This window comes from Calliphora vicina, chromosome 5, assembly GCF_958450345.1.
Source record: "Calliphora vicina chromosome 5, idCalVici1.1, whole genome shotgun sequence".
In the NCBI taxonomy this organism is placed as follows: domain Eukaryota; kingdom Metazoa; phylum Arthropoda; class Insecta; order Diptera; family Calliphoridae; genus Calliphora; species Calliphora vicina.
Genome location: NC_088784.1, coordinates 37,831,882 through 37,851,443, shown reverse-complemented (window position 1 = coordinate 37,851,443; position 19,562 = coordinate 37,831,882). Strand labels below are relative to the sequence as shown.

The 19,562-nt window shown below is 30.7% G+C and overlaps 1 protein-coding gene across 1 annotated transcript in view; it reads left to right on the top strand.

The window, feature by feature from the left end:
• The window catches only part of Mmp2 (Matrix metalloproteinase 2), a 759,503-nt gene that overhangs the window by 706,142 nt on the left and 33,799 nt on the right, over positions 1-19,562 (top strand). The window contains exon 4 of the mRNA XM_065512268.1: positions 15,856-15,996. Coding sequence (XP_065368340.1) covers positions 15,856-15,996 — 141 coding nt within the window. The remainder of the gene's footprint in view (positions 1-15,855; positions 15,997-19,562) is intronic.

The window sequence follows — 19,562 nt, the reverse complement described above, 5'->3', positions numbered from 1 at the left end:
AGTGTATTTATTATTTTAATAATTTAATAATAAATAATCTGTATAACGATAATTGAACTGATAATATAATATTTATAGCATGTTTTTGTAAGATGATTTCATCGTTGGAGTCAAATCTATTTCCGCCGAGACACTTTTTCAGATTTGGAAACAAAAAATAGTCATTGGGTGCTAAATCCGGAGAATAGAGCGGAAACCATGCAGCTATCTTGCGAAAAGTTTTCTCATACCCAAGTGATTATTCAAAATTGAAACCACAGAGTCATGTCATGATTATGGCTTCCACAATCTTTCTCAATTTCAATCTCTGATCGCCCAACATCATATCGTTATTTTATTTTTCTATAGTTTCTGGTGTAGAGACCTCAACTGGGCTTCCAGAACGTTCGATATCTTCTGTACTTGTACGAAAACCACTTTTTTACCATTGAAATTGATGGTGCATAGTGATCGCATAGTATTTATCAGTATTTATCAAGCTTAGCCTTTATTTTAGTGATGGGTTTTTCCGTAAAAACGAAATTCACTTTTTTTCAATTTCTCCTCAAGTCACGAAGTAGTCTACTATCAATGGCCGTCAAACACAATCTAAGTTACGCTGTTTGTTCAAAATTTGACTGGAGCCAACAGACTGATGCCAGGAAATTCAAAAAGTGGCCCATACTCATAGCTACTTTCTAAAGTACAGTACAAAATAAAAGTTTAAAGTTACTTCACTATAAATTACCTGAGATACATTGAATGCTTTTAAAACTGCTGGGATAGTTGTAGTAGGGCATCATAAACAATGTAAAAAACCCATTTATCAGAGTATTCAAACAATGTAATATTAGTTGAATTGCAAATGTTGATAATAGTTAATTTGACAAAAAGTACTAATCCAGTGACAATTTTTTATTATTTTAATTTGAAATGTAGACTTTAGTTAATTCGTCAAAAAGTACTAGTGCAGTGATTGGTGAAAAAAAGGATCAATATTCTTTAACATGGTTACAAATTGATACCTCGTAACTAGCTATTTTTGTCAATATGATGTCAAGCTATTTTTACATCATAATGATGCACAATGAGCAGAATAAAAATATTTTTGAAATAAATCCTCCATTTCCAACCGGTCAATCCGATTAACATGAAATTACACACAGACAGAGCACAGATGTATTTACACGAGTACAAATTTTGACTACCGATCATAGAGACTTCTCAGAAGCGGTGCTAAAGTGTCACAAATTATGACACCTCAAAAAAAATCATATGAAATATTTTAAAACTATATATTTAAGAGACCAAACATGATCGATTTTCAATTTGAAAATTAAGAAAATGTTGAATTTTAGAATTTTTTTCCGAAAATTCGATATTAATTTTAGCTTCTTGGGTACATAACTGTCATTTATTCTCACTTAGTTACAGAAAATTATATTGTAAACAACAAAGTTTTCTTTTTGCTTCGAAAATTTTGAATTTTGTACCAAAAAAGCCTGATATGCAGGAAGTTTTGCTTATATGCTGTTTTTCTATAGCGAATGAGCGTTTTGGGTGGACGTTTTACATGTATTTTGTTTTTGTTACAATAACAAAACACATGTTAAATTTCCACTCAAAATACTCGTTCGCTATAGAAAAACAGCACATTAATTTATTTAATTTAAAAAAGGTGATGCTTCAGCACACCGATTTCTCACTAAAACTTATGGTGAATGTGTTTCATCGGTTTCAACGTACGAGAGATGGTTTATGCAGTTCAGAAGTGGTGATTTTGATACGACCAGCCATAAAAATTTGAAGACCAAGCATTGGAGGCATTACTCCATGAAAAATGTTGTCAAACTCAACAAGGACTTGTAAAATCATTGGGAGCTACTCAAGCAGCAATTTCAAAACGTTAGCGTGCACCAGAATTCATCCAAACGGAGAGAAATTGGGTACAACTCGAATTGAAGCCAAGAGAATTTACAAGACGTTTTTGTATGTCCTAAATGATGCTTGAGCGCTATAAAAGAAAATCCCTTTTACACCGAATATTACTTGCGATGAAAAATGGATCCATTCCGATAACCCGAAGCGGAAAATATCGTATGAGAACTCCGGCCAACAAGCCGAATGGCAACAAAGCCAAATATCCATGAAGCTAAGGTAATTCTCTGAATTTGGTGGGAGCAAAAGGGTCCTATCTGTTATTAACTGCTGAGATCTGACCAGACCATTACAGAGAAACTGTACCGAACTCATCTGAATCGAGCAAAATAAAAGCTATTCCAATATAAAAATTTTTCCAATTTTTTAATAGGAGCCCTTCACAGATCCTTCCAAATTTAACCCATTTTATATTGAAATTTCGAATTTAGCCTGCTTTTTCAAAAATACCAAAGCAGAGAATCCCAAACGGAATACATTTTTATATATCCTAGTATGTTCTAAATATTCCATATAAGACTTTAATCAGTCTCGGACCAAATATGGTCCCAATGGACCAAAATCCTAAAATTACTATTTTTGGGTTTTTATTATTTTCAGGGAATTATGAGATTCCTTTTTTACGAAATGTTTTAAGTTTTTATCATTTATCTAGCTACGTAGAAAATTTCTTTGCGATGTGGTATTTAAAGATTCTCCGAAAACCCCTAATTTTTCCGATCAACCAAATTACACCCACGTCATGATATTGCATGTTTTGTAATTTGACAGTATTATACATTTAATTAGTGCAATGTATTCATCATCCAAACTGTGTTATTCAAAATAGTTTGTCAACATGAAGATCACTTGCGATTGAACTAATTTTAAATGAACTCTTTGAACTCAGAACTGGGTATTAAATAAGAAAAACAATTTCCGCTAACTGGCAAATCCAGGTTATACATTGACTAACCTAATATATCGCATCCTTTCAGTTGCCTAAATAAAGAGAGAATTCTCTTACATTCTGTACAACATTGGTCCTTCATTCCTGTGTTGAGTTTTCTCTTTCTCACTATTTATGCATGTATTTGTTCAAACCATTTTTATTTTTTGCAAACCTGTGTGCGAAAACGATTGTGTTTTTGTGTGCGACCTTTAAATTATAATGAAATTTTTCATTGAATATTTTATTCACTTCCCACATGCAGGGGTTTTGCAAAAATTGCCATGAATATGTGCATTTTATTATTAACGCTTTTGCTTTTGCTTTCGCTCTGTCTCTTCCTCTGCTTAAATGTTCTTTTAAATTTTGGTTATTTATTTCAGATTTTACTTCAGTTTAAAGATTAAACTCCCAAATTGCCAATACTTATTTATACATAAATGTATGTATTTGTAGGTATGTACTTTTAGCCGAGTATTTACTACCATATTGAAACCTTACTGTCTTCATGTGAGGTTTCTTTTTTTAAATATCCTTTAAAAGCTATCAAGTTTTGGTATTGCTGCTATTATCGCTTACAGTGTCACTTTATTTTAAATGACATTATGTTGCCAATTCTTATTATATGTTTGTATGCAATTTCAATAGAAATTTCCTTTTTTAAAACATACGAGAAATATTTAACTGACAAAATAAAAACTCTTGATTGAAATAAAAAACAACATTTAAAAAGTTTCCCACTCCCAAAAAAACACGCACGTGGGTTCGCAACACCAAAAACTGTAGATAGAGAGATACTGCCAAAGGCATTAAATCATGACAGACCAAAGAAAAAGTTGTGTCTTTAAATATAGTCAAATTGTTTGTGAAATAAGTAAAAGTTTGCTTTTTTGAGGGGAAACATTGTAAAAATGTAAAGTTGGATAGTTACTGACATTACTAACAGAAAAAACATAATAAAACAAGTTACAGAACTTTATTTTGCTAAACCGAATTATATTTACACTTCCTGCAGAGATAAATTCTTCAGAAAGCCATCATGTTGTTTTGGCTTTTTCAATTTAAACAAACACACACCACTCATGATGAATGAATCAATATATCTGTCTTTCTAAATTCCGCAAAATAAACTTATGTTGTCCTAAATTTGAGTTTCAATATTCTGGAGTTAAAACTAATTACAGGCACAATTTCGGGCTCTATAACCTTGCATTAAAATTTGCATCAAATATCACCTTTCTGGTATCCCTCGTTTAGGCAATAAAGCCATTTTTGGTGTTGGATGAATTGACGGACATGATGTTCTAAAGCTTTTCTAGTTACCCGGACAACATACAAAAGGACATAGCTAAATCGTGACAGAATTTAATAAGGTTCCATACGGGTCTAAAAAAGCAACCGGAATGACAAACCCAGTATACCCTCATTTATGGAAATTAGTCTATTAAATATGAGAAAATCATTCAAGCCCCTGCCCCCTCCAAAAATTTATGACTTTACATAAATCATAGCTTATTTTCTGTTAGTAACTAGTTACAAAATTTTGTGACAAGGTACTAGAGAGATCGATTATTAGATTTTTTTAAAAACGTATTTTCAGTTTCCTCGAATAGTTAACATCGGGCTTGGAATAAGTGATACATTAGTGCTATTTTAATACTATTTCATGTTGAAAAGTACTGTGGTACTCTCGTGAATTTATAATCTCAACAAATTTTCAGTTTTTATGTAAAATAAACAAATTTACAAATTTGTATTTTTATACCCTACACCACCAATGGGTTAGTGTTGAGGTTTGTAACGTGCAAATTTTAAATATAGTTTTCGCACAAACTAAGAACTAAGCCTATTGAAAATGGTTTGAATCGACCCATTATTTCTCCTAGGCCCCATACAAGCTCTCATAAATATCTTAATTATAAAAATATACAAATCAAATTCAGCACAAATAAGTTTTACTAACAAATTTAGTACCGGTCGGTCCACAATGTTCCATAGCTCACATATATGCACCATTCTCGAAAATTTCATTAATGTGCATAAATCTCTGAAATATGTTAGTACTCAAATAAAATTAGTCATAGCTCCCTTATAGCCCTGACAGACATAGGATTTGTATACTATACTAGCGTAGTATACTACATGTGTGTCAACCTATACTATAATTAAACCATCAAACAATATGGTTTAAAGCTGGTTCGTATACTATGAAAATGAACGTGGTATAAATGTAGTATATTACTACTACTCACTAAACACAGCTCTGTTCAATAAGAACTGGGAAACCCTAGTCATAAAGTCAGTTGAAAAGACAGTAACAATTTGTATTTTTATTTCAAAAAATGGTTTCAATCAGAAAAATTTTAGGAAACAAAGAAATTAAAATGCAGACGTCTCTGAATTAGAACGAGAGTACAGGACGAATGTACAGGTTTGTTTAAATTTTATTCATTACATAATAAAGTATATATTCATACACATATTTTTGTTTTTATTATTTTTGTAGAAAATTGGTTCACTAAGATCTGAATTTATTGAGGAAAACTCGCTAGCTTCAGCTCAATCCTCCAACTGCAACATCTCCAGCAACATTGCCTTCATATAATATTTCTGGACCAAGTTCAGCTAAAAAAGAAACAGTCATTAGAAAATGACCTAAAGTTGGCTTAATTTTTGGAAAAATTAATTTTAAATACAAATAAACTTACGTTTAAAAAAGTGATTTGCACTTATTTTTGGGTTACGATTTGATTGGTGTCATAATTTTTCTGTGACACTTTCTTGCGTTCAATTATTATTAATCAGCTCATTATTATGAGTTTTATTATTATTGTTTAAAATTACACTCAAAATTCTTTCTTTTTTCATTTTTCCATTTTTCCTAACATATGATCAAATGTAAAAACAATAATAGTAGTACGCATACTACATGTCTGTCACACTAAAGTAGTATCAAAAACCGTAGTATACATATCGTGGTATAGAAACCACATGTCTGTCAGGGCTATTAGAGACCACTACATAAATGTTAATACAAAAGAAACCGCTAAACCTACAGTTTTAATTTTCTTTATTTAACTGAAATTATTACTACATCTTAGTTCTAATCAATAGTGATGAATTTATGCACCTTATCCGGAAACCCTTCCATTAAGGTTTTTATAGAGCTCTCTGTCACTTTGGGTGAATTCCAAAATGTATGTATGCAATGCAGTCTTATCTTTATCAAGACAAAGTATGCAAACGCGTAGTTAAAATTTAATAAAAAACTTATCATACTGCCTATTTTTACTTTTTCGTACATTTTGCGATATGAAGCATTATCAAAGTTTACATGGTTGCGTTAATAATTGCTCGACATTTTAAGGTTGCATTGCATACATACATTTTGGAATTCACCCTTTGTTCGAACAGGTAGTCCATCTCCGATTAAAATCTACTACACTTTTGGACACCTTTTTTGTGCTCTTCAATTCTCTTTTAACAAGAGCCCAATATCTCTCTCCACTGGCTCCACACTATTGTTCTTGTACCACTGAAGACCTTGGTTACCACAGTGACAGGATGCCAAATCAGGCCAAAAATAAGTGGACACATTAAGAAGTCTTATAAATTGAAGCATCCTCTTTTGTAAACATTCCTTGATATAAATATCGGTATTTATAGAACCCTTTGTAACAAATGTTTGGTTTCTTTTGCCGCAACTGCATATTTCTTGCCATACCAAGAACTTTTTGGGAATATTTTCTGCTTTTGCGTCCTAAACTTTTCTACAACATTCCCTCGAGCATCAGCAACATAAAAATATTTACCGGGAAGCTCTGTGTTTGGCATCTAAATTTTTAGCAGAGCTCCAGTCAGGAACTTTTTGTGCCTTGTATGTTTTTAAACCTGCATTGGCTTTAACTTTTCGTAGCAAATAGTCCGAGTACTGAGCTAACCGGACTGCTTTTCTACAGGATGTATTGGGAGCTCTTTTGAAAATGCTTTCTATTTATTGGCTTTAGAAACATCATGTGGACCATTCCATCAACCTGAACCAGGGTTTCTATCAACGGACAAGTTCTCCCGCTACTGTCTAATAACATTGGAAACAGTTTGACGGCAGACCTTTGATTGTTTGTCCAACTTTTTGTAGGACCAAGTTGGGTTTTGTTGAAAATATTTAATAATTTTAGTACGCACTTCTTTATGTTAATAATACTTTTGTTAAAAGATTTAATGAAAAACGTGTGTGAAGCTTTTTTTGATCTCAGTCCTTATAAATTTTGTATATTACAATGTTTGGTTTGGAAAATATTGAATATAGAAGCAGAAATTTTGCATCGACTAGAATCAGCGGTACTGGAATTATTTTTTCTTAATGCTTCATCATTATATTTATTTTTTAGATACATATCGCACTTGATCAACAAGAATGAATTAACTCACAATTTATTCCGATTACTCTTTCATCTCGAAAACCACATTTTCGTGATAATGTAGTGACTACTTTTATATCAACAAAAAGGTATTATTTTGAGAAATGCATCATATATTTGAGTAAGTGAGATTCAAAACTCGTTCGTTACAAAAATTTAAAATATTGAGATAACTATTGATTCTGGCAGTCCTCTATTTTGCAGTTTATTTAATTTTCTCAATTGTAGAGTTTTAGTCAAGAATTGTGTGACATCTAAGAATTTAAAACATTATTAAAGTTTTTCGAAAAAAGTTCGATAAAATTTACCTTGTAAATTAAAAATTGTACAAATATTTTTTTTTGTGTAGTTTTTTGTTTTTTTATTCATATGGGCTGGGGGAGAATTAGTATATTCTCCCCCAGCCCATATGAATAAAAAAGGTTTTAATGCAAATTTTAATAAATTTTACAATTTTGATCCGATTTGTATAATCAAAATCATGTTTTGTTAAGAACTTAATTTCATTTATACATTAATATAAATTTTTATAAGCTTCTATATCAAAATAAGCAATAAAAAGCGACTAAAATCAAAAAAGTTGATAAATTTTGTTTTTCTTTTATACATTCTTAACAAAAACAATACATATAACTTACAAATATATCAAAAACTGCACGTCATTTTAAAGCGTAATCAATTTTCTCTCCAAACCCGCTAAAGATTTAAAGTCGGACAAAAACTGACTGAGTTACAGATCGATAAGTTGACGAACATCACTGAAAACGGTTTTTTCAGGATAACTTCTGAATTTATAATCTACTAAGCAATCTCTACAACTCACTCTAGGTCGTTTTTCAAGTTTTTTTTCATCGTAGCACCGTGTAATCAAATAGTTTTATTTAAATTTGTTTGTATTTTGAGTTGATACTGTTTTGTTAATAATATTTTTTTTTGGTTAATGATTTTAATCATGGCAGAATCAACCAGGTACAATTATTAGGGAGAGCTTTCAATCAGTTACCTTGTTATGTCAAACTACAGAAATAAAAAAACGAAGCAAAATAAAATTGTATGTATATTGTTTCTTCAGATTTACACATCCAATCTTTTATTTTATCTGCCACATTTCACATTTTTGGTTCAAAAGAACATTTATTAACACTAATTTTATAAGCATTTATTTAAAATTAAATTTGAATATGAGAAATTTTAATATTGTTGAAATTGAAAATATTTGAAAATTATTTTATTTTTGAGGAAAATTATAATTGAGAACATACTTTCTAATAATTGTACCTGGTTTGTTCTGCCATGGATTTTAATTTTATAATAAAATTATTCTCATTTTTTCCGAAAAATGGTATTAACTCAAAAAATAGATTTTTTTTATAAAAATTTAAATGAAAAACAATGTAAATATATTTTCAAACGGAATTTGCTTACTATGATGTCTTCGGATTTTTAAATGCTCTTAAAATATAACCACAAACAGTTTTTAACCTCTTCTGAAATTTTTAAATTTTTTAGTTAATACCCTCTTGTTGATCGTGTACATTTATTGTGAATTTAAAGCAACGATCAACATTCATAGCATCTGCACCACCTCTCTGTTCTATAAAAGAGTTAAAAAGTCAATCGTTTTCTTACTACATTTTTATAGATTTTTCGTCCCCTCAATAAAATAATAAAAATCTTCATAACTGATTCTATATGTGCTCAAAATTTGGTGAAATTCTACTTCCACAAAATGGGTCAAAGGATCAATTGAAATATTACTTTTGTTCTAGATGTCTACTAACACAAAAATTTTAGACTCAATTATTTCGAAATGGCAAAAAAAGTATACACTATTGTTTTATTAAAGGGACGATTTTTCGTATGAGCCAGTATGCGTATGAGTAATATTCATGAATTATAATAAGTATACGCTTGAGTAATAAAATGAAGTTATATACTCTTTTCATTTTGAAAGTAAATTTAATCGATTTTGGTTATTTCAAACTTAAATTTGTCAATGAGTTTTTTTTCAAATTTTGTTTAAACTTTCAAGAAATTGCCAGTATAACAAAATAATTTCACATGAATTACTAAATATTTTCCCTTAAACACTTACAGCAAAACAGTATTTCTAATTAAAACCCATATGCCGGTGTATTAAGTATTAAACCCTTTTATTTAAACCGCTTTGTGGTGGTGCTGATGGTGTGGCACCTTATGATGCATAAAAATCTTTAATTAAATGAAATGAAATAAAATAAAATGTTACTGCAATGAAGAAGTTTATGGTCATAAAATAAGTGCAGCACATGTTTTGTGGCTCAATCTAATACAAAATGAATTTAGCTCTTCCACATTATGCTTATACTGGCGCACATATTTACAATACTCGTACAGGTGAGTATCACTAGCGTGTTGTATAGAAATTAAAATCCTTGGAGAAAAAAAATAAAAACAAAATCATAATATGTACTGGGATTTTCCAGGCAATCCCAGCAAAATGTTAGTTGACTTAAAAATGGCTTATTTAAACAAGAAGAGAATGTAAAAAAGTCTTAAGAATATAATATATTTTGAGAAATAATAGAGAATTATATATAAGAAATGAAAACATAAATAACTGTTCATCTATTCATGACAATGAGATCCAAACACAGCCCCAATGCACGAATATTAATCGTTTTTTTCTGTTAACTGGTATCTTATTTTGGTTGACTCTATTGTTCTTTATTCCGAATTGTTTATAGCTTTTCTTATAGTAAGTTTACACAATTAAGCTTATTCGCGATCAATTTACAATAATCGTTCTTTAACAATTTTTTTAGAGAAACTTTTGAATTAAGTGAATTATTTAAACATTTCTCTACTCTATATGTACCGATCCATGTTTAAACCCTTGAGTAAATGTAAAGCAAATTAACCACAGAAAAAAAATTAAAAGAAACAACCAGTAAAACAGAGTATAAAACCAACACAAACCAAGTAAATAAAAAGCAACAAAAAAATACGTAAAGAAAAAGTGAATTTCCTGCCATTAAGGTAGGAACAATGAAACTGAACTAATTTGCATAAATAACATCAAAAAACATTCGGTTAAAAATGTGCAAATGAAAAACAAAAGCAACCAAATTAAGAAAAAATCTTACACACAAATAATATTCTACATAAAGCCAAAATAAAACTAAAGGTACTACTTACTCATTGTATTGTTTTAAGTGGAAATTTTATGATTAAAACAAGTCAGAGGGCAATAGTCGACAGTAGAGAATCTTATATGCCCTTCATCTTAGGGGAAAACCCGAAATTCGTAAAAATAAATTGGGTGTGACTACGATTCGGCTAATATATCCAGACATATTTCTTGCCAATACACTATTTATTTTAGAAACTTGCTTATAAATGTGTAAATGTTATAAATTTTCCCCGAATTGGCCCATTTTCGCTAAAAAAATGTTTGTATTTAAAGACTCGTTCACTCGAAAGTGAACACCGCCAATGATATTTTTGTATATGTATCTTCTTAACTACTTGTCCGATTGTGAAATGATGGAAGAAAGAATCATAGAGAATGAAAATTGAATTTGTGACCTAACTGTTAGGTTTGTACAGCTCGTAACTTGTACAAATATGGACAGATTTCAATTAATTATACCCTACACCACCATAGTGGGGAGGAGTCGATTAAACGATGTCGGTCCGTCTGGCTGTCCATGTAAACCGCAGAGTACAGGTCGCAATTTTGAAGATATTTTGATCAAATTTCATACATATTATTAACTGGCTGAAATCGGTCTATTATTTCACCTAGCCCCCATACAAATGTCCTTCCGAAATTGAACTTTATCGGTCATAAATGTTTAATTTATATATGTATCTCCACAAATTCCGCTCCAAATAAGTTTTGTATATACAAAATTCATGTCACTAAATTTTGTTACGATCACTCCATAATTAGTCATAGCTCCCATATAGACCCGCTTCCGAAAATCACTTTAACGTGCATAAATCGCTTAAAAATGTTGGTATACACACAAAATTCAACATAAATAACTATCATATAGACATTAATCACACGACCCAATTTCATGGTGATCGGTCCATAATTGGTCATAGCTCCCATATAAGGCCCACTTCCGAAAATCACTCACGAATATAAATTATTGAAATTTTAAAAGAAACATGTTTTTGCTCTTTTATTTAGTGTAGGGTATTATATGGTCAGGCTTGACCGACCATACTTTCTTACTTGTTTTACTTTGTTATTACTCTAGGTTATACTTTAAAAGATATTTAAGATTATATCTTGAAATTTTAAAATTTTTCTTGTCCAAAATTTTTTCTAAAATGATACTCTTATTTCTAGTAAACTTCATAGACGGACACCACTACGTAATAAAAGACCAACAAAAAATACCCGTGTCTCCCAGTTTTGCCCAAAGTCATGCACTTTATTTATGGACCCCCAAAGATTTGGGGCGCAAAAATGACAAATCTTTAGGTGCCCACAAAAAAATTTCCATGACTTTGGGCAAAACTGGGAGACACGGGTTTTCTTTTTTGGTCTTTTATCACTTAGTGGTGTCCGTAGATGATTATTTTTTTCGTGTTGCACTGTATAATGGAACTTATTTTTAATAAGATAAATTAAATAATTGGGGTTTTGTAAAAACCAGATACCGCTATATCTACTCCGCTATCAATAAGGATCCAGAATCTATATATAGTTATTGTATGGGGTTACAACTGAAAAATTGTGAAAATTACAAACATCATATCAAGCTTATTTATAAGTATATTAGGGTGAAGGGTATAAAAACAATAATTTAAAAAAGAGAAAAAAAACCTGAAATTCATAGCACACAGGTGGTGGATGGATGAATGGCTGGATACTTAGCCGGAAAATACTCATAATAAACCAGAAAATATGTTACAACAACATTGAGGTAACAAAAACCCCCAACACACACCATTATTTTGCCCATACTCTACCCAAAAGGACACCACAAGTATACAACTTCCAGGAACTTTATTTTTTGGGAAATATGTTTTTTTTTCTGTGTAAACTTTTACTTCAGTGTTTATGTGTAAATAAATCTGTAATGTTTTAAGGACAAAACGAGACTTAATTAAGAGTAAAACCTGTCAAATTAAAAAAACAAAAAAAAACTTAAATTTGTTTAAATACACTAAAAAAACTATAAAATCTGAGTTAAGTAAAAGTTAAATAACACAGTTATACAAAAAATAAAGAAGTAGAAATATTTGGGAAATGATATTTTTTTCTGGTAAGTGTTATAGAGTATAACAAGAATCTGCTTTTGAAATTTGCCAAACACTTCCAAAATCTTAAGTTACGGGTTACATAATTTGTACCTTAATGCACTGCTTTTAAATTTGTCATCGGATTTTCAAAGAAGAAACTTTGCCCTTTCGAATGATATAATTTGAGTAACATTGAGCACGTATTTCTCCATTAAAAAAAAATATGTTTGCTAGAGAAATGCACACTAAGAAGAATTTTTTTTAAAATTTGAAGGTCTAGGGGGTAAAAAAGAGTAAACGATGTTTCGTACTTTTTTGAAATACGATCCCTTTAGGAGAGCAAACGGGTAAAAACTATATATATAAAAATATATTTATTTATCAAAACATTCCAAATACAAATTTGGTACTTTTTGAAAATTCGAACCTTTAAGGGATAAAAACGAGAAAATAAATTTTATTAAAAATTATTAAGCAAATTTTCATAAAAATTTCAACACTTGTTCTTATAGTCATACAAAAATTAAGTAATATGGTTTTATTTGAATGTGAAGATTTTTAGTACTTTTACAAAATATATTTTTTCTTAGGAGCGTGATTTTTGACGTTTGAGACATATCTTTGTCACACAAAATTTTGCCTAGATATAAATGAATAAATGAAATTTCCAACTTGTCGAGTTTTCAAGAGGGAAAATTAAAATTGGTACATTTTCTTCTAATGGTACTTTTTTAATATTGTTACGAAATTGTATTTGAATTCAAATATAACGGTTTCAAGTTGCATCATGTTTCTCAACATTTCTATTTCTAGAGATTAACAGGAATTAACATAACTGTGGATATTATTAACATAGCTACGGAGCATTATATTACACTGTGTGTAATTTTTTAAGTCATGGAAATATAACCATATACGGACACCTAAAGATTTGGAGCCTCGGTGTAATTTTTGCTAAAAAAGTGATCATTTTCTCAGGCTCATATCTTGCAAACGGTTCGGAAATTTACTCTCTGAGGCAAAGTTGTAGCCCTTGTCATAAAAAAAACTCTCACTTTAAAAAATTTGAAATAAATTTAGTAATAATTTTTTTTTGTTGATTTTTTCCATGAATTTTGAACATTTTGCTACCTATGGACGTGAACAGGGGAAAAAAGGTAAAACAAATCGAATTTTTTATAGTTTTCTGCTATTTTAATCTTAAAGATGAAGTTTTTTTGATTTTATATGTTCACAATTTTTGTTCTTTATGGTAAGGGCTACATCTTTGCCTCACAGAGTAAATCAAAATTCCGAACTGTTTGCAAGATATGAGCCTGAGAAAATGATCACTTTTTGCAAAAATGACACCGAGGCCCCAAATCTTTAGGGGCCCATAAAAAAGTGCATGACTTTGGGCAAAACTGGGAGACACAGGTCTTTTTTTATCTTTTATCACGTAGTGGTGTCCGTATATGGTTATTTATTGAATAAAAGCTTTGAGTTGATCATTCAAGAAGAATCGATAGATGGTGCTGGAAACATCTGAATGGTAATACAGTGTATATAAGGTGGGCGTGAGAACATCAACCAGTCAGACTAATTTGAAGAATCGTTAAGTAAAAATAAATTATCTGCCTTACATTGTGCTGTATAAGTTGTGAATTATAAACGTGTATTTGCATAAAAATACATTGTGACTATTTAAACTGTTGTAGTGTAAATTTGAATAGAGTTCTTACAATTTTAAACTACTAAACTGCTTCTATTTGCAATCAGAAGTATCCGGTTTATTTACTGGAAATAAACCACCGTTTTTAAAAGGTAAAAACATAACAGTATGTTACATTGTTTAACTTATAGACATCATAGTTAGCTGGTAAGCTTCTGAGTGGAGAAAAATCAAGGATAGGGGGTATTAAGGTACCAGAAATGTAGAGCTAATGGTACTTTTAGAATTGTCTATAATAATAATTAGGAAATAAAACCCATATTATCCTCAATGAGTTAGAATGAACAAACCTGTAAGTCCCCTACAAAAACTTTTCGTTACTAATAATAGTACTTTCTGATAATTTTTTAATAATGAACCTAGAAACATGAAATTAAGCATATGGGCAATTCCATATCATCGTACGTGACATTTGAACGCCTATAGAGTGGAATAGATTTTGCAAAAATAAGAGTATCTGAAAAATAATTTGGTCTTTATGTCCCATTCAGAGGGTACTATATTTTAAAATAATAAAAAGTTCTTTCGAAACATTGTTGTCTAAAATATCGAGCGAAATAATGGTATATCGTACGTGACATAAAACCGAAGTAATTTTGAGGTACATGTAGAAATATGCGAAAATATTCGAATCGTGAGAGGCGTTATGTTTTCTTTTAATTTCTTACACTAAACGAAATATTTTTAATTTACAATCCATCATATTTAAATAAAAACAATCTTTGGATGATTTTATAATAAATAAAATTTAATATCGTATGTGACAGATTTTTCTGTTATAATAAAACAATATATATTCTGTAAATATATGTATACAAAAACTAAAAAAATTAATAGAAAATATACATTCGGTTTCAATTAATAATTTGATAATAACAAAAAACTAACAGAGTCAAATTCATTTCATACTACATGCTAATTGGGAGCCTAGTTTTTGCAGCAATCTTAACTTTCACATAGTAACATTTTGTGTTTTCTCCTATTCAAATCACCTTGAAAAAAATTTCAAGGATTTTTGTTTTTTCAGTCCTTGTTATCATTCTCGTGGAATTGCCCATATGTTACTGAGTGAATGATAATATAGCAGGGTGCAAAGCGAATCGTGTCAACTAATAATATCATTAAATACACCCGTTATTCCAAAAGAGGTCGAACCGGTTAAATTTTTGGATCACAATTTATAGCAAACTTTGTTCGGACCACTATTTAAAACGGGCGAACCAGATAAATTGAGACCTTTTTGATACTCTGTGATAGGTCACAAAGAACATGTTCTTTATAAATATTAATTCATTGCTTTCCAAGTGTGCGTTTAAAAGAAATGCCAAACAAAATTAACAATATTTTCATCATAATTATAAAACTTTTGCCTAAAAGTCCCTCCAACTCTTTTATAGTTAACGAAAATAAACTTTATCAAAGTCATGGCAAAGGCTTTTTGAAGACGCCAAATAGTTTCTGTTAAATTAATATTGATGAATGAAGTCAGTTCATCAAAAAAAAAATTGACTGACATTTGATGTTTACAAACCCTTGATTTTAATACATCATAAACTTTTTCACCACCAATTTCTTCTGTTTAATACTACTTTCATACTCAATTGTTTTTTTATTTTTTCTTGTTTTTTTACTTTTAGTTTGGTCAATCAATCAATGCCGAATGCAGGTCAAGTACGTATGACGCTACGCAAAGCGTTGAGTGTTTGGGAAAGTAACTCCAAGCTGACATTCCGTGAAGTGTACAGTGATCAAGCAGATATACAAGTATTATTTGCCAAGTAAGTACCAAACAAATACTTTTTTCCACTATATTCTAAAGAAATAGCCATAAAAAAAGGAAACAAAAAATAAGCAAATACTCACACACTAACATATTAAAACCCATAAACCAAAAGCATAGTGTAAAAATGCCACAAAGAAAGGAGCTTGAAAATACTGCACACACACAATAATAAAAACACATAAAACTGGAAAAGAGGAAAAACACATAAAATACCACTAAAACCAAACGATAAAACACGCACAGAAATTCTTATAATCATGCAACAACACAATCTTATACCAGCAGTTCTGGGAGGGCAAATATTGAAATACCTCTTAAAAAATATTTAGAATAAAGTGGTTGGGAAGTTCTGCCTTACACGCTTTATAGTCCAAACCGTTCCCCTGCCGACTACTATTCCGACTATCCATATGATGTCAATTTGTTTGGAAAAGGTTACAGCTTATTCTTTGAATAAATTTATATTGTACAAATATTTCAAAATAAAATCTAAAAAATTTAAAGAATCCTGCATTAAACATTTAAAATCGACTTCACTTTAAATTGACATTGTCAGATAATATTAGTGATGAGTACAGTAGTTAGTCCTTAAATAGAAAAACAATTAGACCTCTGAAATTACTAAATATTGGTCCATCAAGGACAGCAAATTTCAAATTCACCCACCATTATATACTATGTACAAAGTGACAATTGACTCTGCAATAGATTACTTCTGGAGGGTAAAATAACTGCTTTCTAAAGTACAGCACAAAATAAAAATTTAAAGTGTCTTCGCCCTAGATTACTTAGAAACAATTGACTTCACTGTAGATTACCAGGGATGTACAAAGTAACCAATTGACTTCTCTCTGCACTACAAAAAGCAAGTACGTATCAAATGATGCAAAACTATATAAATCGGAGTCAGCCAAATGATCAGACATTAGTGAAAATTACTGTCTATAAGAGATACATTAACTACTTACAAAACTGCTGGGTCATGCACCTGGTTACACTAATACTAAATATTTAAGTTGTTTTTGTTATACTTTTTGAGGGTTGAGGTAAAAAGCAAAACGTTGAGAATATAAACTAAGGAACTAAAGTAAAATTCCACAAATCTCAATTTGAAATAAAGATAAACATTTTGAGAGGACTTAGGAAAAGAAATAACGGATTTTATTAAACCTTATCAGGATGTACGATGTATATGGTTGGTCATACACATTAACATGCATGTTCATGCTAAAGAACGCATACCAGTGCATTAATATAAAAAAAAAATGCACAAACACGCACTCATACTTATAAACATTTATTATAAATAATACCAGGTTATGAGAATTTTGCACAAAATAAAAAAAATTATCTTGCAAACATGTTCATTTTACATAAATATTTCTTATTGGTTTTCTTAAAATCTTGCAAAATGTATAAAAGAGTTAATTTGTTTTATGTGCTCATAAAGAATTATATTTTCATAGTTATTTTGTATTGAAGATTTCTTTAGTTTGGCTAAAACAAATTTAAGTTGTAAAAAATTAAAAATCGCTATTTTCTGAAATATTTGTTCAATTCACAAGGTCTCCTATCATGTCATAATGTTCTAAAATTTCACAATGGTTTAAAAATGTTGTTGTTTTCTTTCAAGCAAAAAATGCCGAGTCGTGTAATATTAGGACATTATGACAATACGACATGATAGGAGAACAATATGACATGAAAGAATTGATCAATTGTATTTTTTATATTTCTATGATACAAATTAAAAACTACAGATTTTAATGATATTTTTTATTATATACCTAGAGGAGAGAGAACTGTCATAGAACTGGTCAAGTGATTAGATCCTTGGTTTAGGAACCGGTTCTAGTTCTAACACTTTATATGGGAAAGGGAAGTATCACATTAACAGATTAGCAGTAGGTAAATTCAAATATTTTGGGCATTCTGAGACAGGTCACGGAGCTAGCCCAAACGAACTTATTCTGTTATGAACATGGGTCAACAAATTGGATTCAAATTATTTGATAATGTTTAAAATTTATTGAAAAATTTAAAATTTTTTCAGACTCATTTTTCCAGATATATCCACTTTTCATATGTCACGAAACTATTGAGTTTAAAACAATTGTTATTATAAAGAATATTAAATACATTCAAATTCATTACATTTAGTTCCATGTGACAGTATACATGCCGTAATATTTCCTGCACAGAGAAAACAGATTCGTAATGGCAACCGAATGATTCTGCCTTGGTGACCGAATTTTACAGTTGTGGATACAAAATTTTAGAACTTTTAACAAATATTTGGTTGCTTCAACTGAAATTCTTTTTTATCGATTGATTTTCAGTTGCTAAAACCGAAAAATTCTATGTATGCAACCGAATCATTCGATTGGCAACAAATTCGGTTGCCATTACGAATCTGTTTTCTCTGTGTGTGTATGACATAACCCCGGCAAAATTACCTAATTACTAATGGTGGTATCTTAAGTCACAGTGTATTGTAAAAAATCCCGTAAGTATCCTATGGTTGCTGGATCCCATATATGGCCCCGAATGGCGAACAAACTCATACTTAACCAAGAATCTGGTCCCTTTTTTTGGCATGTCCATTATGGGATACCACATTCCGGAACATAACAAGTTTTTCAATTAATCAGCCCAGCCCAGTATCTAGGGGAATATTGACTTGTTTTGCCTACCTAGTTCGTTAAGAGATGTAATATATTCCATGATAACTACTCTCATACGAAAGACGATAAGGACATGAGCAAAGCCAAGCTTTCCGTCTTCTTTATTCTTCTCCTACATCGCACTCTAGCACAAATGAAGATGGCGTAAAATTTTATACACAAATTCTTGCTACGGATTCACCAATTACCTGATAGGATCCGTACTTGATCAACCACATGATGCCCCAGTCCCTATCCTAATAGCATAAAAGCAGACAGCTGATACTTATAAGCGTCATTCCCAAAATATTAAAATACTTGCCCAGCCTCTAACCAAATTGCTCATTTACAATCCTTAGCATTTGCAAGATATGCGAAGGAGTAATATTTGTATGGTCCCAGAGATAAATATTCAAATAAGGACCTTATCCAGTAAAGCAGTGACATGTTCCTGATTTTGCAACAATTTCAAAACATCGTAGGTCATTATGCATTGTATTAACCTCAAATGACCAATATTACCGGCAGCCAGTTTTAAACTTCGAATGAACCGAGGATTCAACCTCAGGAAACTCAACAATCGAGTCCTTCAAAGTCGGCTTGATAAGACTCTAAGATCTGTGTCAAACCCAATCGCATATATAACTAGATCGTTTTCGTACGCACTCCTATGTGCGGAAACCCAAGTCACTTTGTCGTTAACCTGGATCCACAGTAGAGACGATATTATTCCGCCTTGTGGACAGCCTTTGGTCGCTCATACTCATGATTTTCCATATTCCACATAAGTCAAACTTCTGGAATGACAGAACCTCCTAATAACCCAAACGTAATCCATTAATTCCGGCTGCTTAATTGCCACATTTGACGTATTTTCTGTTAAAGTCGCAACATGATG